This window comes from Watersipora subatra, chromosome 3 (assembly GCF_963576615.1).
Source record: "Watersipora subatra chromosome 3, tzWatSuba1.1, whole genome shotgun sequence".
Classification (NCBI taxonomy): Eukaryota; Metazoa; Bryozoa; class Gymnolaemata; order Cheilostomatida; family Watersiporidae; genus Watersipora; species Watersipora subatra.
In genome coordinates this window covers 55332038-55357738 of record NC_088710.1, presented here as the reverse complement: position 1 = coordinate 55357738, position 25701 = coordinate 55332038, and the positions used below count along the sequence as shown (strand labels likewise).

Genomic DNA, 25701 nt, shown 5'->3' with positions numbered 1-25701 from the left:
CAGATGAGGAAAATAAGGATAGATATAAATGGTTAGCTGACACTGGGTGCAGTAAAAAACCTTCAAAACAAATGCTTGATGACTTGACACTGTCGGAGATTACGCACACCTGCCAGAAGATAACCGACTCTGACATTGTCCACATTCTCCGTGAAATGCACCATCAAGCGCATCTGGGTGTCACTCCAAGCCAACTGCTATCGCATGTCAAATACCTATTATCAGAAAGTCTCATCTCCCAGCAGAGTTTGAGCACAGACCTGCAGACAGAAAGTGGACGCAATACACCAACTAGCGGTCGACATCTGAGCTTTTCTGGTGTGCTTGCAGGATTAAAAGCCTTTCGGCGGAACCGACCAACACCAACAAATCACGAATACAATGTTGAACCTAGGCAGACTGCAGTATAGTTGGTTTCAGACCCGACAGTGCAGGCAGCTACAGAAACCCTCTACATAATCATTAAAGTGTATTTACACATTTGTTCAAATATCACCCAAAGCCTCTTCAAGATTTCCTCCACGCTTTCAAGCATCAACAATTAGCTTCTTTTTAAAAGAACCAAATAAAAAATTAAACAGCAAAGGCATTTTTCGTGCCAGAACTGTCCTCGTTGCTAATATATTGTACTCCTAACAGCCACATATGAATAATAAACAGCTAAATATAACATTTTTCATTTTTTGTAAATTAATTTACATATTGCAGTAACACAAGATAATTTTGAAGAGTTATGTAATCCTGTTCATTAGAAACATGATGGTGTACAGTACGAGGTTAAATACCTCTTTGATTATGTACGGCAAATAAATTCCTGTAAATGTTCAGGTAACAATAAATCTTATAAAAATGATTTATTCAATATGATAAAAGATAGAAATATTGAATAAAAGATTGTCATTCAGATGATGAACGCGTGTCTAATAATAAAACGTACACCAGACCATCCCTAGAGCAATAAAAAGAGCAGATTAATTATGAAATTGTATGCACATGGACAAAGCAAACATACAATCTATACAAAGAATAAGTAAAATTAGAATTGTTATAATGATCTTATCATAAAATAAGGAGTTAACATCCATATTGCAGCATAAGTGTTGAGAGTAAACGTTAACCATGTTTATATCTGACCAGAACTGACAACGGGAGATTCATTTAAGCAAATGCTGGAGGCAATAAAGCTACATAAAAGTCGGCTGCCTTAGACTGACTAGGTAGGGCTACACATCAACTAGTAGGCCACTCATCTCATCTTCTGTGCCCGAGCCAAGTTCAGGACTCATTTGGCTTACTGTGTCCAAGGACTGTTCACTGGTCATCATGGTACAGGTAACTATGTCATTGTTAGCTATTGCACTTGACGCTGATATTTGGGAGTTGTCCGAACACTTTGCAATTCCAGAATCCTCACACACTGCAAGGATTGTTTTCTCTTTCTTTGACTGAGTTGAAGCAAGATTGTCTAGCTCCACGACACCGCCACTGCTAAACATATGGTACAATCTTAACAATCAGAACTTGTTAATAGATGCCAAGATTTCACAAGATTTAATAGAAACACCTGCAAATAAAAAACTTGGCAACTATAATAGCTCAAATGTCGGAGCGCCGATAATATAAACTGACCACAGGGCTACACTGTCATCTCGCATCAACAGAGCTGTGGACACGGACGAAAACATATTTACAAACAAAAAACATGATGCTTATCAGAATGTTTTATAACACATGTTTAGTCTTTCATTTTAAAAATCTGTGAACTTAATACACATCTAGGAGTGATGCAAAATTTTCTTGAATAATAGACATCTATAACTCAGACTTAACAACAACTACCAATTAGTAGTGAATGTGGAATACTGAGAACGAGAGGATAAGTTTTAATTACAGCAACAAAATATAAGTATTCTTACTGTTGTAAAAATGCAGACTGTAGACTACCTTGTACATGTTTGAGCAGGAAGGAACCAGGTCCCAAGGCATGCTATTAACGAAAGCGATACAGAAGGACAACTAGGATTATCAACAACATAGCAAATGGCAATCAGTCACCCAGCTGGAGGATGAACTTGCCGAGCATACAGAATGTTTGGCTATGAAGAGGAGTCAGCTGAGCCAAGCACCTGCCATTACTAGTCAAGAAGCATAAAGGGACTTTTTCTCACAATAAGCCACATTACATGACACAGATTCAATCAATCGATCGATCGAAGAAGGTCGATGCATTATAGCCACTGCCTGTCATCGCACAAGCGGAGATAAATCGAAATTAGATCAACATAACTTGAAAGATTGATCCTGTAGAAAAATATACTAGTGGAAGAAAGTTAACCCTGAAAGATTGACACATTAGTGCTAAAAAGTTACCTAGGGGCTGAGTAATTTATTGTTGTTACTGACCTTCACAAACCATTTACATGACTAATAGTTATTGACAGCGAAAAGGACCGCTAACCATTGATTTTAGTGTCTACGGGAAATTATGCATATCAGATGCAGCATATATTATGCAATATAAACCACAAAAATGCAATTCCAAAGTTTTCTTGAGGCCATGGGAGTTATTTCGATCCCGCCATTTATCCCACTGGCCTTACCATTATAAGGCTGACTGGTTTTGACTCAGCGCCGCTATAGGTTTTACACGAATGTTTATCAACATCACCATGGTACTGCTGCTATAGAAAAATTGCACAATGAAAAGATGAAACACACTGAAGTATCGCGCAACTTCAAGGTCGACGGATGTTGTGGCTGAAGCTAGCAGCGTACACTAGAGCATTCATGTGCACATGTATTCACGTGCTTGACAAATTTTGGCCTGCCGCTTGGTTGTTATTGGCTAGCTGAGCACTAAAAAGAAAGTTTTACAATGAAACCCGAAACAAACAAAAAGAACTTATCATAGCTTATAGCAAGAACTCGGTCAGCTCGCTCTAAAAATAATACGATGCAAGTGTTCTTAAATGTCAAAAACAAAATAAAATGCTAGTGCCTGATGCCTCTAGTGTACTTCGCAGAGCGTTCATTGCCAGTCTGATGCCAGTACAAGTACCGTGTAACTCTTGTTTCACATCCAGCTTCAGCTTTTAACAATGACAGTATGAAAACTATAATTGCGTAAAAGGAAACACCGACTTCAAGTGATGCAAAAGAACAAAGAATTTTCTTTTGCGGAGTTTAAAAAAAAAGAACTACATTAGCGTTTGGTGAATAGCTTTGGGTTACAAAATAGCTTTTAGTCACAAAAACCATTGAAAATCTGTGGTAATTTTAGAATGGTTATGTAAAGAAACGGAAATCATATTTTAATTATCAACATTCGCTATCAAATGAACTCAGACTTTGCTTGAACTCAGTACTGGCAATCCTACAGACAAACCCTGATCGCTTACACGTTTGATGCGACTCGTAACTTGACAAACTCATTGTAACCTGGTAACTAGGTACTCATGTAGAAATATTTGGAGCCACGGGTATCATATTCAAAACAATAAAAAAATAAGCCATATCCAGTTAGTTGGTGTTAAAAAGAAATATGTGAGAGCTCGATTGGTCTTTTCTTGCAAAGTTAGGGAAGGGACTGGTGAGCCCTCGGGCTAACAGAGGATGGAGAAAGAGCAGTCATAGATTGGTAACAAGAGAGCTGAAAATAGCGTAACATTACCCATTCGATAGATGTCTCACATTGGGGTTAAGTACTCCAGGTCTAACACCATCCTAGTCAGCAGAAGATAAATGAGACTTAGGGCGCGGAACACAGCCAACAAAGGAATTTATATCGAAGACACTATATTTAGAATAGAAGAGCTAGTCAGGTGAAAACTTACTTCTGAAACCTGTTCTCTTCCGGAAGCTCATGGAGCTCATCCTCAAGCTTAAGTTCAACAGTATTTGTATCCTTGCCTGTAATGTTGCTTACGCTCACAACATTTGAGGTTGAGAGTTTCTCTGAGGGCTGATCGCTTTTTCCCGATTCCACACGCTTCAGGGTTGTGGAATCCAGGTCTGATCGCAATTCGCTCCATTCTACATCCATGTGTGACTTCTCCTGTAACACCGATCAATTAGTACCCAGGAGTATCAAAATATCAACAAAAACGTGAAAATTACGTGAACTTTTTACAGCCGCTTAAGCGCTGATAGTTTTAGGTCAGAAAAACCACTAAAAAAAACTTCAGTAATGGCGGAATGGTTACGTAGCGAAACAGAAATCATAAATTTTAATTATTAACAATCATTATCGAATAAGCTCAGTCTTGGCTGGTAGTATTGGTAATCCTGCAGACAGTTTTTCGTCTTTCGCAATGCGCCCCAAACGCACTTTACATATTTAAAACCGACTGTCCCACACCAAAGAATAAGCAAATGGAAATTGTATGAGCAGCAACTGGCCAGCCGTAATCTGTTATGATAATAGTATGCAAATACTATGCTACGCTTTTGATAAATGATCAAGCTACATGTATACTAGCAAAGCATTGATTTATTTCATTTCAAAAGACATGTTATCAAGTGAATCAGCCAAAGCTAAGAGCCCACTTATTACACATCGCTTATGAGCTTTCATATTGCGGACATAATCACAAATCTAGACTCCCTCCTGACTACCAACCAAAACTACTCCCATCATAAATACAAATCATTTATTCGAATGCTGTGATACTCAGTGGCTGCTATCGATTCGGATGCAGGTGATAGATGCAAACTCACCCGCTGACACCAACTCATACAAGGAGCACACAAGAAAAACAGGTTTGAGCAACGGCGATGCTTCGAAGGATCATAAGAGGCTCGTTTCGTCGGTGATGCGTACCTGTAAAAACCCGGAACCACTTGAATTAACTGTTGCGAATATCCTTTTGAGAAGCAGTGTGTATTAGATAAGCAAAGCTTAAGCACAAGATTCAAACCATTTTACAATGTTTTAGTTACTATAGTGAATGGCAAACAAAGATTTAGGGAGCAATTAAGCAAAAACTCTCAAATAAAAGTCGAGCTAGCTATAGAGTGAAACAGCGGTAATACACACATATAAAACATAGCTGGCAGCACACAAGCCAAATGAACACTGCATAGCGAATAACACAAAATTTAGCTCAATTAATTTCTGTATAATTTGCATTAAATATTATGTCTTAACATTTTTGTTAAGCACAAACCGTCTTAGAGAATAATGGTGAATTATTCAACAAATATCAAATTGCCTGTTCAAAAACGAAAGAGCATGATTTCTAGTTTCAATTAAAAGCTGTTGTATTTTGATCACTCGAAAAGGTTTTCTGTTTTGAATGACTTAGGCACTGATTTACTGGCCAGGCAGACATTTAAACAAATAGCTAAGGCAGTCTTTTACAGTAACTTCTGCCAAAATGAGATGTATAAGTAAGTATAAAATGGTAACATTTACAGTCAAGCAGGCCAATGTTTGTCACTGATACAAGCATTGAAGAGGAAGCCGATATTTCCGGCACAGACTTCTGGTTATATCAGCGCTAGGTCCACCATTTCAATGTTTGTATTTCATTGGCAAATTTCATAATGATCGCACTTTTTGCATTTTGGAAATGATACAACTGGGACTACAGTAAAAAATAAAGAAACTGACGATGACTTTCAGCTTTTAATAGCTTTGATCAGTATATGAACAGGGGAGATAATAGCGCTATGTCACCACTCTCTTTAACCTCTGCGAGTTCCATTCGTTTTTATGAAACCGATTAGAAAGTTGAAATAATACAAAACATTTTTCAATGGATTAGCGCAGATGTATTTAAAAATGTATGCTACCTCAGCTTGCCAAGAACACTTTAACTTAATATGTCTACTGCATTGCAAGTTCAGAGTATATAAACAGGGGAGATAATAGCGCTATGACACCACTCTCTTGACACAAAAACTAGTGCTCTGAAACGTACGTCAGCATTAAGTACAGAAACAGTTTCGTAAAGTTATTTGGGTTGCACTTTTTAATAACTTGAAAAATCAAATCTTTTAGAGATGCAACAACTTGAACAGACCAATTCAGCACATGCTCTAGATTAAGTATATAAATTAAGAACCAGACTCAAATCTCTGCAACGCCTACCCATAATTTCATGAGAAAATTGATTCCGATACTGCGGATTATATTAATCATGAAATGTAATAACTTACGCTTTATTCTAGAGTAAATGACAACGCAGACATTCGATGAAAAATGCAGACATCTGATGCAAAACTCTGCAGGTCACCAAAGCGTTATTTCTAATGAAAGTGTATAAATAATGCATAATTAGTTGGCCGATACAACCAAACCCTTCCTGATTGTAGTGTGGCAATCTTTGCATCCTGCCTAGATATAGAGATCAAACGGACTGACCTAACAACTGTGCCAATTTTAACCTGGTTCCAACAATTATAATTGACCAGCTTTACTTGAATATCATTCTCAATGCAAATTGTGATAACTTAAAACTGTCTTGGTTTGCAGTAACTTACCTAAATGGTTGAGTAGCCACATAACTGACTGTGATGCATATTGCGAGCTCGAGGGTTCTAAAGGCTGTGTGATACCCCCACCATCTCCAGGAATTCAATGTTTTATCAGGTTCAAACACTCCGTATACATCTGCCATGCCGTAGATAAGGAGTGCGACGGTAAACAAGCCGAGTATTGATGATACCAATGTCACAACAGTACCTAGGCTCAGAGTTAATTTATGATGCTCGGGTTTGTAAGCTTGTTTGTTTGAGCTGCTGAGTCTGCGAAGAGCATACTTGTTCATCTGGACTTGTCTGTCTATCGCCGCCTTGTACAGCCGTCCAAATATGTACATAAAACCAACGAAGAGAAAGAGTCCCCAGATGATATAGAAAAGCTGACAAAGAAAAAGAATGACGCTTGCATCGAGATGTAGCACCGTGAGAATGTCCGCGGTTATGGCGAGCGTGAAGTGAATAATAATCACCGCCAATATGACTTTCGTCTTTTGTATTGATGGCGAAATAAACTTCATTCTGGTGGCGGCCAGAAGAGAGAGGAAGAGAAGACAAAAGGTTGAGGTGACACAGGGAAGGAAGAGTGTATACAAAATATACGCGACTATAGAAGGCATAATGGAATTACTGTTGTAGGCGTCGATGAGCAGGTATAAACACCTGTCGGTGCCCATTAGAAATATCAGCAGATTCAAGGAAATGAAATATTTCTGGCTGAGCAAATGTTTCCTCTTGTATAGCCGAATAATGCTGAAGAGGGAGTAGAGAGCCACTAGACCGAAGGCGGCTCCAAAGAAATACACATGGCCCTGCAAGTAACAGGAGAATGTTGTCAAGCCACAGCTTCCTCAAGCTCAGTGATTCATTGTCAAGGAGATAGGGAAAGTGTCAACCCTCTGCTATGCATATATTCAAACGCAGAGGCCTCCGGTAAACCATCAAACAATTAACTAGCAAGACCTGAATGGCAGTGAGAGAGATAAACAGGTACGGGTAACGTGTTTATAACCTGGAATATTTGAAATAGGTTGCTGTTCAAGAATCAACAACCACTCACAAGATGCCAGTCGACTCCAAGCTGATAAGCTTAATGGTTGCCAAGAAAAAAGCCCATTAGCTATTTGAACAAAGAATGGTGAGGTTGCGGAGGTAAAAAAGGTCTGTGCCAGCGAGTCATAACAAATCCAAAAAGATAAAGAAAAGGTTAAAAATTACTTCACTTCACACGCCAGTTGCCAAGGTAGCGGTGTAACACACTCCTAATCTATATTCAGACACCACAGAATGACCATAAGCAGAAAAGACCTGTTTAGCCAGCTTAAACATGTATGAGAATCGATATCTTGGGCAGAGCTTCCAAGCTGTGCCTAGTTTAGTCCAATTAAACTTTTTATTTATAGGTGCAAGATTAAATCTAAATAATTTAATAAGGACTTCTTCACAAAGGCAATTGCGCCTTTCAGTCTTAAGACTGGTTCACACTATATCGCTGTATCTCGGCATTGATGCCACAATACTTAGTTGATCGCCGATGATAACAATGTTCACACTATCACAACCCCATCCGCGTTTGTTGCATCAGCGAATACTCCATGATGTAGTGTTCTCATTTTCTTTTTTAATTTTCCGCGAAGAAACCTTTTTGTTTTCTAATCAAATACTAGTAGTCTCAGAGCAACTATCATCAACAGAAATAAAAAAATCGTGCTCTCCGCAACCGCGAATTATTATCGCCGAAATGGTTCACATTATACAATATGTCGTCGATGCTCGGCGAACTATGGGAAAAGTTTGACAGCTGTAAACTTTCTCGATTGCTTTGTCGATGCTATCAGTCCCTGATGAACGCCGAAAGGGCAACGCCGACATACAGTAATATAGTGTGAACCAGGCTTTAGAGTGCAAAGAGCCTGTGAGTGACCTACTTTCCAAAGCTGAAATTCAATATTGCTTGCAATTGCATACCTGCAACTTGTGCATAAAAAATGCAGAGACTACAAAGTGTGATGTGATGAATAGAGATATAGATACTCACCGCCCATGCATTTCCCCAGAGCACCTTTGCTGCATCCCAATCTGGCTCGGGCTCTGCAAAGGAAGGCGGTGTGTTTGCGCCGGGCTCTGCCTCCCCTTCCGGAATACTTTCTGGTTCTGCAGACGGCTCTGGCTCTGCAGATGGCTCAGGCTCTGCAGAGGGTTCTGGCTCTGCCTCCGGTTGAGGGTGGCTGGTTGACTCGGTTTGAAGCGTAAGCCCAGTGACAGCAGTCAGAGCAAGTGCTGCCACCAACAGCAGACTTTTAGATTTCATCTTCGTGCAGCTGTAAATAACACGCGCAAATTGAACAAAGATATACAGCGATTGTCGCCACATGAGCCTCCTTGTGTCATGGCAAGAATTATCAAGGCCGGCTTTTAGCTAGTTACTATTGACTAAAATCAACAAACATGAAATGTCTTATACTTGCTACAAAAAGCTCCCTACAAAACTTGAACAATCCAGAGTAGTGCTTTCATGTAGGAACAAGAACTGCTAGGATATTACGTACCAATCAACTTATTACTCCAATGTGTTGAAAGAGCAATGGTCACAAAGCGAGTCGCCTAAATGCAATGTAAATTTAACTATCTATAACTATCAAAATCTACACATGTAGATGAAGTAGTAGCGAATGCTGGCATAGCCCGAGAGAAACAAATGGATAATTTGGTAAATAATTTTGTTTGTTTGCCATCAGGCAGAGATTTAATGAGCTGTGTATGGATTGTTCATGCGCTACATAAAAAAACACTGACAATCATATCAATGTGTAATAACACTTGATAGCACCATCAGCATCTCCTGGTAACACATCCTGAATAACAGTGACTTCACTTCAACGGAGCCAAGAAAAAATGCAACCAAACTGAGATAAAACATGTTGGTCTCTTATGAGACTTTTTAACATGTTGCTAGAAGAGTGGAGCTTCAAACTATTCCAAAAGATGTCAAAAACAATTTATAGCATAAATATAGTGTTGTCAATAACAATGGTACACAGAAAAACAAAGAGCTGTATATAAAGAGTTTATGACACATCAATGTTCAGCACGTACCATTTAGAAATGAACACCTTGCATTCGTACATCCGCAAAAAAAATTATGAAATGCTAGACTAAATGGATAAAACAATAGCCTCCGAAGAGTGCATGACTAGATCAGCCCATCCAACATCAAGTACATGCCTAGGGAATACTTACCATCAATGGTATTGCGCATGATGTAATCCTGGGTCAATACTCACTTATACCTGCAATAATACAGAAGACACCTCGCAATTGGCAATGAAGAGCCTGATTGCTTAGCAAGTTGACACTAAGAAGTCAGGTGTGAGGTTGCTGCAAGTCAGAATAGAGGCGGGCGAATGACTACTCGCTTCACGCTTGATGAGGAATAAATGAGCATAGATGGCGCAATGCTACCAGTCTTGAGCAACTCTAAGTTAAGCCTAGACACCCAAGAAGCAAGGGTGGTACGAAACATCTGGGGGTGGATAAACAATTAAATGGTAGTTTACATAATGAGTAGTTCCGTATATTGACAGCAAACCTGCCTCACCGTGTTGCATCACCAAGCAACGGGAGAAAAAAATCAACCTGCCAAATGCCTTCTGATAGTATGCAGTCAGGCTTGTTTGCGTTTAAAAAAATAAGCATTGCAATGTATTATTTGACTCACAAACTGTATGACATGGGCTGCTCGAATACTATTTTAGGCTGGTTCACACTATATCGCCGTATGTCAGCGTTTTCCTTCCGACATTCATCGTCGATTATGTGAACCGTGAACCAATGGCATTGCCAAAGCAACGCGGACACGCCGGAAAAGTTTGCAGCTGTCAAACTTTTTAAATATTTCGCTGAGCATCGACGATCGCCTGTACAATGTGAACCATTTTGGCGATAGTAATTCGCGGAGGCTGAGAGTGTGATGTATTTATTTATGTTTATGATTGTCGCTGAATAACTAGCATTTGATTAAAGCACGTGAAAACAAAGAGGTTTCTTTGCAAAAAAGAAAAATGAGAACATCAGGTCTCAGATTATTTGTTGATGCAAACGCGAATGAGTTTGTGATAGTGTGAACATTGTTATCACTTGTTATAACATTGTGATCACTGAAGTATTGTGGCATGAACGCGAGATACATCGATATAGTGTGAACCAGCTTTTAGGCAAAAATGATGAAGGCACTTGTTAATTACTTTCTCATCTAATCAAGAATGCCAGGAAAACATCATCACTAACTACTAGGATATTTAAATACCACACAGATATGGCAGATACAAACAATCTGCTGGCAGGCGTGTATATGGCGTATACCGAATTTCAATAGCTCAGTTGTAAACTATGGATGCCATATAGAACATTTACCAACCATTTGAAAAAGCACTGAAAAATGACACTTATCGAAATGAGAGCAATTGCCTGTTGTTTTATGTTAGGTAAGGCACAAGGAAACTGCTGAGCAATATCAGGAAAAGGTGAGATGACAACAGACATTAAAAACATGAATAAATCACTGTTTTTACCAATATATCTATAATCCTTTAATGAATTATAAATTGATTGCAAGAGTCCACTGTACACACAAAGCAGCCTTCAACCTGTGAAATTCAGTTGTATTATACAAAGTTTATCTACAGTAGGCCTATATAATAAAATGCAAATATGAAGATGATAACGCAACACAAGCATTTTATTGTTGTATTCAAGCAAGAATTGTAACGCTTCTGGTATACATAAACATCTGCATTCAATACTGGGTTTGGCAACAAAGATATTGAAAGTGTTATACGATTGTGGGCTGGAAAAGGCAAGTGAAATGCTAGAACTTACAAATTTATTAAACTATATGAGGGCATGGCATTGTTGTTCAATTACCAATAAGAGTGATATAAGCAAAACACAGCGTTCACTCAGAGCTTACCAATTGCTTATGTTAGAGCAGGTGGATAAAATTATTTCAAAAGCTGTTGCAAATCCAGCATGAATGACAATTTTAAAAAGAATCTATGACAGTACATTTTAGCTAAGAACAGAATAACCAAGCGTGGACACAGTAGATTACCTGGTATAAATTGATATCATCAAACAATGTACAAGCTGCTTTGAGCATGAGTGAAGTGTATAGCATCTACTTTTGAGAACAAGCTATCAGTAGTCGTAATAAAAAAGATAAAGTAATTACAAAAACAGTATTCACCATGGTTCCATCTTGTTTCTGATTTTGGCAGAGGCAATGAACTTAATGGTAATTATCAAATGCAAACACCCCTTAGTAAAAATCATCAAAACTTTACGTATGTATTGTAAATGTTAAAAACTAGCAACAAACTAGTATACTAACCTTAGCAACTATAGTTACCTAAAGTAACTTTAGTGTATTTAGTGGTTATGATCTGCAAGAAAATGTAACATTACAATGTACTATGTGCAATACGTACCATAGGCGGTTTTTATCTTTCAAGACAGATGTATAACATAAACATTGCATTTAATTTAAATGAATTTAGCTTAGTAAACACATGTACTTAAAGCTAAGTTTTAGTACGTATTTTACTAAACTCTAACTTTGTCATCGGCTAAAATTGTATTACCTACCTGTTTCCGGTTTCATTTTCACTATAGCTAATAGCAAATAAGTATGAGAGAGAGCAAGCATCATATATCTTTCATGCGTTGTGGGGGAGGTTCTGGCGAAAAGCATATCGGCATCTTCGCCATTCTGACGTATTTAGCACAACTGCCAAATTTGAATTTTGAGAGAAACTTTTTTTATATCGTATGGTGAACAAATGTACTATGGCGAAGACAAAAAAAAACATCGTGTTCCGCGACGTAAAGCAAAAAAATCGTATAGCAAGATCATCGTAACCCAAGAGCACACTGTACTCTACATATGAAACCTCGTTGCGTATGTACTTCAACAAACTCAATTTATGCGTTATGCCATTGATATCTCTACATGTTCCTGACACTAACTGAGATCCCATTGATCACTAGTTATGCTTTGACTGTCAAGTCGACTAAAGCTTAGCACATTATCCATCGACGCAACGTCACCTCATGAAAACTTCTGACTTGCAAATAGAAAATGTTAAATGATTTTTTTAGGATGTTTGGTTAGCCACAAAAAGTGACTACGCTTGCAACTGCCGTTGTAAATAACACATTAAGAATATAATTATTAAACAGCTAAATTTTGTCACAAGTTTGAACAGAACCGATCAGACGTATCAATGGAAAACTTTTATGTTTACATAAGCATGCAGCAGATTTTGTGGAAAATTTTACCTGCAAACTAGAACACAAAATTATGTGCAAATTATTAGAGGCTTTAATTTTTATTGGAAATTAATTGATTAAAGTTTTATTTTTGTAGTTTTAGTGTTGTGAGTAAATGAGAGTACAAATAAGCATAAAAACTCAAACGGTTACATTTCTGTTTTCACACCCTTTCATAACTATTATGCCAGGTAGATCAGCAACCTTATTGTGAATGTACATTTACGGATAGTCAACTTCTAATTGCTACCACTTCTAATTTGCACTTCTACAACTTGTTATTTCTCCTTTTAGTATCTCACACAATATGTGCTCATCATGCTTGTAACTGATCCAGTAACATGACTCATCCTGTTTATACCGAGCGGCAATACAAGGGCATGTGCTTGTTACTAGTTTAATGGTATGATTTTGCTAAATGTTTGTTACAAGGCTTGAGAATTTGCTGTTTCTACTATAGTATACTGGTAGCCAGCATTTGACTAGCAATATACAGGCATATCTTAAATATATCTTCAATAGGTCATGTAAACCATATACGACAAAGGATATTTGATATGTTAAATGTTGACAAAGTCAACAAATTTAATATAATTTGCCAATCCAACATTCTGCAAAGACATAATCTTGGCTACTATGCACTAGAAAATATAAACCGAAAGCCTAGCCAGGTTTGTAGGTAACAAATCATCGAGCTGTATGCAAATGCATCTCTATGTCTATGCACAACAATGCTACGCGTATAATATCTGATGGTTTAGCGTGCCAGTTTTGCTATAAATAGATATAAACTAAAAGCATTCCAAACATAAAAGCATTATTTAGCTATCTAGATTCTGTAAGATTCAGCAATTGATTTTGCTATACACATATTAATACATGTTTACTCACTCTCCCAGTCTATCAGCTGTACTCAAAAACAGTAAAAAAGGCATTTTAAACCACAGAGTTGTGATTTTACTTAACCTTGTCTCCATTGTATGTATGTATGTGTTTAATACTAGTTCAACATTTGTGTATTCAGTTTATCATTACAAGTATGACTCATTAGCGATTGGCAGCAAAACTTATCCCTTTTTCATTTTTTGGGCCACCTGAAGCATTTATCTTGTACACTTCAAGCTGATAACTTGTGTTAAACACTTATCATATTCGCCAGTATTACTATAGTAAACTAAAGTTATCATAAAGCATGGCCAACAATACTTATCAGATCATATCACAGCCAGGACAATCCCTATTGCATTTCCTGAAAGGATGTAACAAGGTAATGCTTTTTACTTTAATATCATTATTAGACACAATGCCTTTTTATTTTGTTATCATCCATCAGTTGTCTTATTCAATTATATGTGTATTTCTGCTTTATAAATGTTATATAATCATTTATATCAAATCATAAATTGTTAGTATCATTTACCTGCTACATATTATTGCAAGTTTTTATAGTTTTCTATGTTACTCTCACTTGCTACCAAATTTTATGTTGCCTCTTATTATTTAGCCTTTATTTAATTTCATTCTAGATTCATGATATATCGGTATATCAAATAAACATACCATTCACACACAATTAACAACTGACAATCCGTTGGATCTAAGATCTATTGGGAAGTGCAATACAGCGCCAGTTTTGCTATTAAAGATGTGGTTGAGTCAAATTTGAGTTGATCTTAAAAGAAAGCATTTTTTTCTCTATCAGTTGATATGTTGTTTGTTGTGTTACGCGATCTCATTGCCAAGATATTTGAAGATTAAAATCGAAAAAGTCTGATCGCAGTAAAAACGCTCAGGCCATAAGTAAATCATAATTTATTAGTATCATTTACCTGCTACATATTATTGCAAGTTTTTATAGTTTTCTATGTTACTCTCCCTTGCTACCAAATGTTCTGTTGCCTCTTATTATTTAGCCTTTATTTAATTTCATCAGAGCTGCTCTCAAATCATGGTGATTTGAATATTTGAATATTTGAAACAAATCATATTGTACTGATTTGACACAAATGGTGATTTGATTCGATTTGAAAAGTTTTGGAAGTAACTTGATTTGAAGTTTCGGGCTGATTTGAAGACTTGATTTGAAAAATAAATCAAATCACATCGCTATCGATAGCCTTGTCTTCTGTAACCGATCGAAACATTTTTACGACGTTTTCGAAGTCAGCCCAAACTTTGGCAAGAAATGCGCACCATCGATACCGAGGCTAAGCAACCGCATGTGTGTCCCCCTACAGAAAAAAGAAAAGGACCGCGTGTAAAAGAAATCAACATGAGCAGCTCTGGTATGTTGTAGGAAAGGCATGTTTGTAGTTGTGGTGCTGGCATTGAATACAGACGGTTCCCAACCTACGAACGAGTTACGTTCCGAACGATTGTTCGTAAGGTGAATTTGTTCGTAAGTTGCTTCAGTGCTATATTTTGTATTATAATTTATGTTTAAGGCCTATATACATGTAAGTATATTGAAGGTTTATATAAGTATGCTTAAGGCTTGTATAAGTAACCTGTATTGGTTTGTACAGAAAAAAAATTTAATAAAATGGAGATAATACTTTGGTGGACGCCAGGCCATCACACCGCATTTCTTATTTATTGTATGTCTTGTCCTTTTTATTATATTGTTGTTTTAATCGTTATGCTATCACTTATCGTTGTTGTCTTATTTTTTGTATGTGTTGTCCGTTTATTATATTGTTGTTTCACTCGTTATGCTATTGTTATATCTGATATACCGTCATAACACTATCACTTATCGTCACTTAGATTGTTGTCACACAACGCGCTAGCGGTCCTATTTATTCACCTTGTTAGCCGGTGTTCTTACCGTTTGCCGTTAGCCGGAACGGTTGATATTATTGTACTGTATAAAAATGAGTGCGCTCATTTAGTTGAGCAGAGCAGATAGCCCTACGCTCCTCGGCTAGTGAAATTTCCTTCGCTAATTAAAAGCTGGATGAAACAAACTACACGCACTCTCTTCTCTTTATTTATTAGTAGAGATCGTGCCAAGTAAAGGCCGGCAAATCTCTTTACAATACGTATGTAAAGTTCAAACAAAGTTCAAACAAATAATTCGAAAGTTATTCGAGTTACGAACAACGGTACATACGTTCATATGTACCGCTGTTCGTAACTCGAATGTTCGTAAGTAGGGAACCGTCTGTACTATGATATCAATTATTTGATTGCTAGAAATTGGTTGTGACTATCCCACTCTAACCTCACAGTCATTAGTCCAAATAAAATTTACTTGTGCTAAGCCTACGACATGAATGAATGAATAGAGTATTATAATATATATAATATTCTATACAATACTATTCCATGCCGCGAACTCATTCAATATTCACAGTAATGACAATGTTCATGAATATAAATATGCATTACATTATAATTAGGAAGAATTTAATTAATAAAATAAATTAAAATTTTATTTGTTATATCAAATTTATTAGAATAATATTAAATAAAATTTTGATTTAATTTATTATTTTAAATTATAAATGAATAGCATAACAATAACATTCTATCCAAGTAAGTATAATAAATGTAATAATTACATATCATACATAGTTTTAACATTACAATTTATGTATACATTATTATATAATTAATTATATTATATGTATAATAATATAATTAATAATAATTTATACACAGTCACTTACTTACTAACTGAAGTATAATACTTAAAACGGGATTTCGATTAAAAAGGACGATGTACAGAAAGAGGAAGTCACATGCACTCAGCAAATACAAATACATGTATGTGATAATGAAGATATGTTCGCTGATTTTTTGAATTGAGCACCTTTAGCTAGTACAAGTAACCTGAATTCAGTAAATCAGGAGATTGAAAAGTATATGGCGAAAAGCAGATCTTCTTGTAACACCCTAAGCTATTGGCAAGGTGAGACAGTTACTGAGGCTTAGCAAGCTGGCGCTGAAGGTCATTTCAGTACCAGCTTCATCAGCTCCCATAGAACGGGTTTTTAGTAAAAGTGGCTTCATCATGAGGCCACACAGGAGCTCCTTGACATCTGAAAACTTGCGCAAGCTAGTTTTTCTAAAATGCAACAAGTGTATTTAAGTAAATGTGTTAATATTATGTAACTGTTAATTATAGGCTCAATGCTTAGTTTCGTTTCTTTCAAGTTCAAGCCTCAGTAACTGTTTCACTTGCCAATATTTTCAGGTTTTATCTTATATTTGTATCTTATATTTTGTAACTTTAAACAAGCATCTAAAGTTATTTTTTTTACATTTGTACATTCTTGCTTAGAAGCTTCAATAAAAGCAAAGTCACCGCCATGACCATAAACTGTTACATAACCCTCCACTCATTCATTGATGTATCGAGCCAATGGTATGATGTGCTCTGCAATGATGTTTTAACATACCTCGTAGAACAAAGAACAAAACCGTATCTAGTGATGAATTTAGCATACATAATACATATAGTGGTACAGAGATACAGTTATACTATTCCTATCCATAGAACCCAAAACGGGCAGGGGTGGGGGCAAACCCCCTACCCTTTCCCCCTGGTCCAGGTCCTCTGGATAGGAGTACAGGCTACGCCGCTAAAGCTATACTGTAGATTGATCATACTATGCAACAATTGAGCGAACAATTTAAAATAGTATTTCAAATCATTCTCAAATGATTCAGGATTTGAATTCGTTATTGGGCTGATTCGATTTGATTTGCTTCGAATCTGCTGACAAGGGTGGGGGATTTGATTTGTAGTTTGCCGGATATGATTTGAGTCATAAAAAAGCCATTTGAAAGCAGCTCTGAAGTTCATTCTAGATTCATGATATATCGGTATATATCAAATAAACATACCATTCACACACAATTAACAACTGATAATCCGTTGGATCTAAGATCTATTGGGAAGTGCAATACAGCGCCAGTTTTGCTATTAATAGATATAAACTAAAAGCATTCTAAACATAAAAGCATTATTTAGCTATCTATTTTTAGGTTCTGCCAGAAATATATCAACAAGTTTAGCATTCACAAGATTCAAGCTAATTTTGGAATGTTTTGAATCATTGACAAGCAGCTGTCACATATGGAGATTGAGCTGAATATAACTGCTAATAGGATTTCAGGTATTCCACACTGCTCGTTAGACTACAATGAAATGAGTATGCAATCCTCTTTAGTTGAAATTTTGAATATACAAGTGTTCACATAGGGTGATGACTGTTGGCTGTCAGTGTGATGGATTCAGTGTTATATAAATCACAGAAACAAGTGTGAGCGACATCAAATTAAGCACAAATACGCAGCCTATGAATGCATGACTCCAAAGCTTAACAGTCACGAGCCAACCTATGATTGAGCCAGAAAATACAAGTGGCTATTTGCCTTATTTTGCCTTAACCTATAACATGAAAAATATGTAAAAACAATTTTGTGAACATGAGTTCTTGACAAGTTGCAACGAAGCATGTTTTCATATGTACAGATATTGGCCAAAAGTGTGTCCTTGTGTTTTTGCAAGATGAATAGTAATAGTAGATGGTATTTTCAGAAAACATTATCTACAAATAGAGAACATGTTGAGTCACTCAAAATTTCCACCTAAAATTAATCTATGAACATTTTTACTTTATTAACGTCAATAATCTCAAAATATCAATGAGTGAAGACATTGCTGTATGAGATGCACTCTATTTATGGTAACAGAGTGACGCTAGGGTTCAAGTTATGTGCAAATACTACAAAAACAAGCAACATTAAGCAAAGCAACAACTTCTATAAGGGCAAATTGCCAAAGTAGCATCGCATGTGATTATGTAGAGCATTTCCCTGCCATCTACAGCTCACCTCAATGCCAAGAAATTAGCATTCATCTATGGCATCTGCTGTACAGCATCAAATATTCTTCATACCACAGATGGCTATTAATGTTTATGTATGCGACGTTGGTATATGTCTGGTTGAGCATGTTCAAGAAAGCATAAATTTAGTACCCTAACTAAAGATAGCATAAACCAGACTCACAAATTAAATACATTCAAATGAAGAGAAAATATTCACAAAGCTAGATTCATTTTTTTGCCCGGCACTTTTTATAATTTTGGCACACCATAATGTAACTGTGTGAAAAAATGGGATATCCGGTTCACTATGTATGATTTCTCAGCCTAATGTAACGTACTAGTAACAGTGTGAAAATGTAATCATTTGACCAAAGCTACATACATATATTTGAATGAGGTGCAAGCTGTTTTTGTTAACATCTCTGCAGCAAAAAATGCAGTTTCATGCTAACTTGACCATGGCAAGACTAATAATTAGGTTTAATGGTACCGATACAATGACTATGTTAAAAAATTAAATAATGAACTAATTCTATATATACACTAGTAAATAGGAATAATCAGTTACAATCAGATAATCACCCTATTAAAATAATTATAAAAATTATTAATGATATCTACTAGATAAAATATTTGACCCTCAATGAGGCTTATCATATAACCTAGCTTACTGCAATGGTTTGAGTCTAAAATAGCTCAAATTAATTTTATTATGCGTGATTAATAAGCATGAGTTTACAACTCCTATATGAAGATAGCTGACCATACATGGGGAAACAACTCCAAACAGCAATATTAAATCATTTATGTAATAGAAAAATTGTTTATAGACAAAAACTTTACTAAAAAATTTTAAATATGGCTTTATACCATTAATGAGAGAATATCATCGCTGCATCCAACTGAATAGGTGTAGTTTGTTTATCGTCACTGTCATACTGAGTCTCTTTAATAACTGATTGTAATAAGTCTTTAAAGATGTGGTTGCGTCAAATTTGAGTTGATCTTAAAAGAAAGCATTTTTTTCTCTATCAGTTGATATGTTGTTTGTTGTGTTACGCGATCTCATTGCCAAGATATTTGAAGATTAAAATCGAAAAAATTTGATCGCCGTAAAAACGCTCAGGCCACAAAAACGTGTCCAGATTTGCCCAATATGATGTCACGCGTTATACAACCTGTCTCTATCTCTCGTATTCACATCGGCTATTTGCGATAAGTCTAGTCCTACGCGGCTCTATTGGCATATATCTTATTTTGTATTTGCTCATGTTGGCTAGAATAAAATTTTAAATCCAGCTACAGACGCATTATTATGAATGTTTCAAAGGCATCAAACAACGAATATTGAAAATTTGTTCTACTCACTTTCTCCAAATGTTGTGTAAACATTTGGGTACCGACTACCAATTCTACTGGTCTACGGTAATTCTGTCAAGCTAACTATGTAGATTAAGGTCTTTGTATCAGCACAGTTCCGCCGCTACCCATACTAACGATATACAGCCTCCCATAAGTCCCGCCCACCTTATGTCTGTCGCCTATCCTTGGGCTGTATATCATTGCCTACACCGACGACTACTAGTTTCTTACTACCGTAAGTAAGCAAGTCGCGTCTTTGAAAAGAATATACATAGGGATAGAGTTTTAAGGATGAGAAGTCTGCTGCAAACTGAATTTGAACTCACATTCTCCAGTTCTGCGGACATCCATATACTATATCCAATTCACTACAATATTCTGCAAATCATGTTTTGCATTATCTCTAACAATATTATTTTATTATATAATTTTTACAAGCAAAAATATTTTCATCTCGGCATAAAGCTTTTATTAAAAATATTCATCAAGTCGTGGCCACTCACATAGTTTTAGCTGATACAATAAGACAAATTCATCTACTGCAACAAACTCAAACAAAACATCATGGTTTATGCAGCACACATTCAAGTCTTTCTTTCCCCTTTATGGCAGTTTCCACACTGACAAAGCTGTTTCGGCTGGTGGGACGACATAAACATTCTGTAATCAGTAAAACAAATGCAATAAACATATGTCATTCATAGATATGTCATTCTAAAGCGTATCTATTGAAAGCTTTCAAATTGGGAGTTAAATAGATTGCGAGTCTAATTTTAAAAACGAATAAACGTTTAACAAAGGCACAAGTACGCCAAGCCAACGATTCGAAGCTTTGGTTCTGGAAATTAAAGATTTGCATTGATCAATCGATTTTCTTCACTTTTTACAAGTGAAAAATGAACATCTAATGTCACATCATAAATCTAATTTACTAGATAAAGCTGCCGCAGAAAATTTGAAGCAAATGCAGCTAGGTGAACCGATAAAAAAAATATAAAACGATGATTAGTGATAGCAAAAAGTTATAATTTTATTAATTAGTACATGTATTAATGAGTACTAAAATATTACCTTTAATATATTCATCAATCTAAGCCATTGTATAGCTAGATGCTAAAGATTAAAAAGAAGCCGTCAAGAACTCACTGTACATACGTATCTCGCACGTGCAGGAAATTAAATTTTAGCCTCAAACAGGGAAATATAATCTGAATGTAAACTCAACAGGAGACTCAAAGTAAAAGATAAATTTACCTCCATTCTCCGATCTTCCTCCGTAGAACTTTTACTACCTGATGCCAAGAAAACTCGGAGTCACCTTCGCAGAAACTTTACAACAATTTTACAATTACATGTTCATGTATATTGTTCGCCAATAAAACGTGTCGATCGAGTAATTCATTAAAGTAATGATGTTAATTTAGTAAATATCGATGTCCATGCGATTTAATAATAGAGTAAAATCCCTAAATTTGAGATCACAGACAACGCGTTTTACGAGTGATAACATTTATTACGGCCTATATAAAAATTTCGCGCTGATGATTGGCTAAGGAAGCGACCTCATATTTATCGCTCGTGGTTTCTTTTCAGATATATTGCTTGTGACGTCACGAAAGAAGCACCCGCTGGAACGTGAGCTTTTTAAAAGAGGACCTCATTCAAACGCATATATCTCTGGACAGGGTTGGTCTACAAAGACAAAAATGGCATCAAATTGTAGCTGATGTTTAAGCCTTTTATGGGTCTTAATTTCATTAAATCGAATTTTTTGACGCAACCACATCTTTAAATCTATTCTAAAACTGTCAGGAGGACAAAAGATATAATGAACTACTTATGAGACACGCGAACATTAGTAATTAAAGGTATTGTAGTGTAACATTGGTTTAGAGAGTGGACAATATACTGTACATTTTACAGCATGCAGTCTAGTCAGTCATACAGTGTGGGGCTCTCATGATGCAGAGTAAGACAAATGTGACTTGGAATCTTGAAATATAAAGATTCCTTCCAGAAGCAACCAACTTTAGTGTTACATTTGCCTAAACAGCAACCAAACTTAAATACTGATTAAGTAACAAAATTAGGAACTGCCCGTTGATGTTTATAAATGTATGAAAGATTGAAAACAGTTCATAATTTTACCCTAAAAAATTTAAATATAGCATTCCCTTGCTACTTCGTGGTTCACCTTGCACGGCTTCAGCATTTTGCAGGTAAAAAAATTAATAATTAAAAAATTGAAAATTAAAGAGTATAAAAAATCAAATACAGCACATAAAACTCATAAATTTCTCTTATACTCTGGCCCAGTGAAATTTTTTCTCAAGCACTATTGTGCTAGCAACCATTATTCTGTGAAGTGGAAACGTGCAACGTGCTTGTGACGCTCATCATCCTGTCTCTTAACCGTCCAACACATATTTTATGTTTTCATTTGTTTATGTACATCGGTATAGTAATACGCCATCAGTCTAATTGCTGAAGCTGTTTATATATTGTGATACCAGACAGTTATCAATTTTCTCATATTTAATTATTTGGTACACGGTGCAACTACGTACACAAGCAAAAGTAGCACTAAAAATAATCTTAATTAATCTTACGTTACGACCAAAAAAAGTTACATAGGCGTCTTCATTGGCCTTAAAAAAGAATACGATAACTTCGATATCACCTTGTTCGTGACACGTTCTCAAGCTTTAGAAGCTGACGCTCTCGTAACTAGACGAAGCAAAGAGCACTGTCGTGCATTGACTCCCAATTGTAGGCTAGCTAGTTTGTAAAACGTTCTGTTACGGATCCTATGTGCGCTACGAAAGATTTGTAGTACTTGCGGTCTAGGTGAAAAGACGAAGACTTTATAATGTCAACACAAACATTTGTGTTATATCGTCTTTCGTAACGCTTCTCATAACTGAAGCTTATTGCAAATATGCTAATATTGCATAAGTGCTTTCAATCACTGTGTTTCCATGATGCACAATTTTACAATTTTGCCACAAAGTAATACGACCTGTAACAACGTGTAAAATACCTGGACCATCCTTTGCCAATTTTCTAAGCTCTCACATGCGCAGGCGAACGCAAAACTGACGCATTGTAGAAGTTAGTCTGGCTTATGAACGGTTGGGCGACATTCAATAGGGCGGCACTTTTGGTTCAAAAGGCGACAGCTTAGCAAGGAAAGGCAACACGGGAGACAGAAAGGCGACAATTCCAGATCCAAAGACAACACGCAGATTTGCAGATTAGTTCAAGTTCAGGCCAGTTCATATATAGAATTGGTGTGATATATGATGTAACACAACTTAGCCTACTTTTTAATTAGATATGTATTACAATGTTTTTAAAGTTATTTTAATGCTTTCTATTACTAAATAATATCAAAACTTCAGCATATGCACACTTACCTGCACTTACTTAAAGTAATAACCTCATCAGGTTGAGGAGTGAATCTCAAGCCGGTGAGATTAACCTCCTCAGCCCATATAATCCATTTAAAAGCAGCTTTATTTAAAACATTGGTCTTACTTTTTTGAAATCTTCCTACCTCCTGACATTTACATTAATCTGATTACATAATTCTTTTATACACAGTAGAATTTTATATTGTGTTACAGCTTGCACCAAATATTCATCCACATGACATAGTTATTATTCAGAAGAAACTGCAGAAATTAATTTACTATTAGCCGCCCAACTATTTTTTTGTTCATATTTTCCCACAATTTTAAATCTTGCCAGTTTGTCAACTCTACACACTCAGAAGCCAGCTTGCGCATTTAGAGAGTCATTACTTTCTTTTTCATTTCATTCTTTGACTGCTTGTGAAGACCGGCAGGTTGCTTTCTAAATGACAGGAGCCTGGAACTCCTTACCGCCTAATATAGAATTACATAGATGTACCAACTGTTTTAACCTCTTTGAAGCAACCCATTTTTGAGTTACTAACATGCCCTGATTGATGAATTATTATACTATTGCTGGCTCTTCTATCGTATATTTGGACCCTTATTAGTGAATCTCTCTTCAACTAACTTATACTCTCGTTCTAATTGCAATATAAAAACAAATACAAACATACATACGAGGTTTGCTCAATTTATTTTAATAAATGTGTATGATCTTTTACTTTTTGGTATATTTATACAAATGTGTAAACCTTGTCTTTTTTATATAAAACTTCAAAAAATATATCAATAGTTATTACCTTTTGGTTTTTTAGAATAGCCTGTTTTTGATTTATACTATGTAGATAAATGCGTCTAGCAATGGAACTTTCTATCCTATCTAGAATGACTAGATCAGGTTCACGGTTATAAATTGGCAACTGAACATTACTTTTTACTAGTATTTCCAAAACTTACATGCAGAGATAATTTGAATTATAGCAGTAAAATATACACGGTCACACGCAGGTATGGAATGCACATGCAGTCATACACAAAAATAATAGCAATAAATTCCCAACAACACTGTATAGTAAAACGGTCATTAATGTTCAAACTAATGACTGTCCATATACTATCTTTAATTCTTTTATAAAAAGTCTAGACTTTGCTCAAATATTTATGAGTATATAAAAGACTTATAGTGCATGTTAAAATCAAGAATATAGTCTATGACATGGTACATGGCAGCATTAATCTACATCTGCTCCTGAGTATTTATCACAAAGATCATTGAGGTGCCGATAGCGCCTTCTTGTTCCCAACTACATGCTGTGTGTGCCTGAAGGGTACACACAGTATCTGTATCTGTGTGTACATCTGTATCTATGAGAAAAGTGATTTGGTTAAATATTTTAAGTGATTTGAAGGGTAATATGTCATTAGGACATGTTGATCTCTATCAGTTTGAATAAGTTGTTTTCTTACAAGCTTTTTGTGACGCTGTTTGGTCATTTTGCGGCAAGCTGTAGGAAAGTGTGAATTGCATTTTAGGCTACTGAGTCTGTTATAATGACGTTGGATTCTTATCATAATGTGAAAAAAGCAAAGATAATGAAATTATCTTTTCTAGAAATGAATTACATATCACAGTAGTAGGGAATTGTCTTTTCATCTTACGCACAGAGCAAACTTGCATCCCTCGCGGACTACCGTAAAGTTTGATAGTCGAATCTAGAAGTATTTTTCCTCAAGATTAGATAACTCTGAAATTTCAATAATTCGAGACAAGGTTGTCGACAATTCAGCCTAAAAATTGGCCTATCAAAACGTATTGAACGCGTTGATACGGAAACAAGTTTTATTATTATAACTGAATAAGATAGAAGCGTTTTTGAAGTTAGTCGTTACATGTTGCTAAACATCTAGGCTAGCGTGATCATGGCGTAAATGCCATCATTCCCGTTTAACAATTTGTGCCACCATTTATTTCGATTAATAAAAAATTGATGATAAAACAATAATACTCTTGAGACCATGCTTTAAAAAATGTATGTAAGCACTACATAGTACATACGACAAATAAACAAATCCCATACCATCTCAATACAGTATGTACCATGAACCAAAAAGCAAACTAATTTGTCTTCTTCCAGTCTGGAATTGTCGCTCTTCAAACAAAAAATGTCGCCTAAGTGTCGGTCGCTTAACCGTCGAGCTACCGTTAGCGTTCGTTCTAGAGATAGCAAATTGTCTTGTCGATTACACCCAGGTATTTAAATTATTGATTTCATTAC

General features: G+C 36.0%; 1 protein-coding gene across 6 annotated transcripts; it reads right to left on the bottom strand.

Moving 5' to 3' along the window:
* Positions 1 to 835: 835 nt before the first annotated feature.
* On the bottom strand, positions 836 to 25561 carry LOC137390248 (proline-rich transmembrane protein 4-like). Of its 6 annotated transcripts, none has more exons than XM_068076574.1 (7): positions 25504 to 25561; positions 9721 to 9770; positions 8519 to 8801; positions 6484 to 7292; positions 4717 to 4819; positions 3834 to 4054; positions 836 to 1488 (listed from the first exon to the last, which is right to left on the bottom strand). In XM_068076574.1, exons 3-7 carry the CDS (start codon positions 8789 to 8791, stop codon positions 1224 to 1226), a joined length of 1671 nt encoding a protein of 556 aa, XP_067932675.1. In that variant the 5' UTR covers positions 8792 to 8801; positions 9721 to 9770; positions 25504 to 25561; the 3' UTR covers positions 836 to 1223. The 6 variants fall into 6 exon arrangements, with proteins under 6 accessions (XP_067932675.1, XP_067932674.1, XP_067932676.1 ...); XM_068076573.1 differs by lacking the exon at positions 25504 to 25561 and adding an exon at positions 23050 to 23105; XM_068076576.1 differs by lacking the exon at positions 25504 to 25561 and adding an exon at positions 1917 to 1987 and having other exon boundaries at positions 1316 to 1488; positions 9721 to 9968.
* Positions 25562 to 25701: the final 140 nt, after the last annotated feature.

Bases quoted from the DNA above. Each gene is read 5' to 3' on its own strand.
- LOC137390248 (XM_068076574.1), bottom strand. From the start codon at position 8,791: ATGAAATCTAAAAGTCTGCTGTTGGTGGCAGCACTTGCTCTGACTGCT. The intron at 4,820-6,483 runs GTAAGTTACTGC...GGGTTTTTACAG, and splicing joins GTGGCTACTCAACCATTTAG to GTACGCATCACCGACGAAAC. The intron at 1,489-3,833 runs GTAAGTTTTCAC...CCATATGTTTAG, and splicing joins GAAGAGAACAGGTTTCAGAA to CAGTGGCGGTGTCGTGGAGC.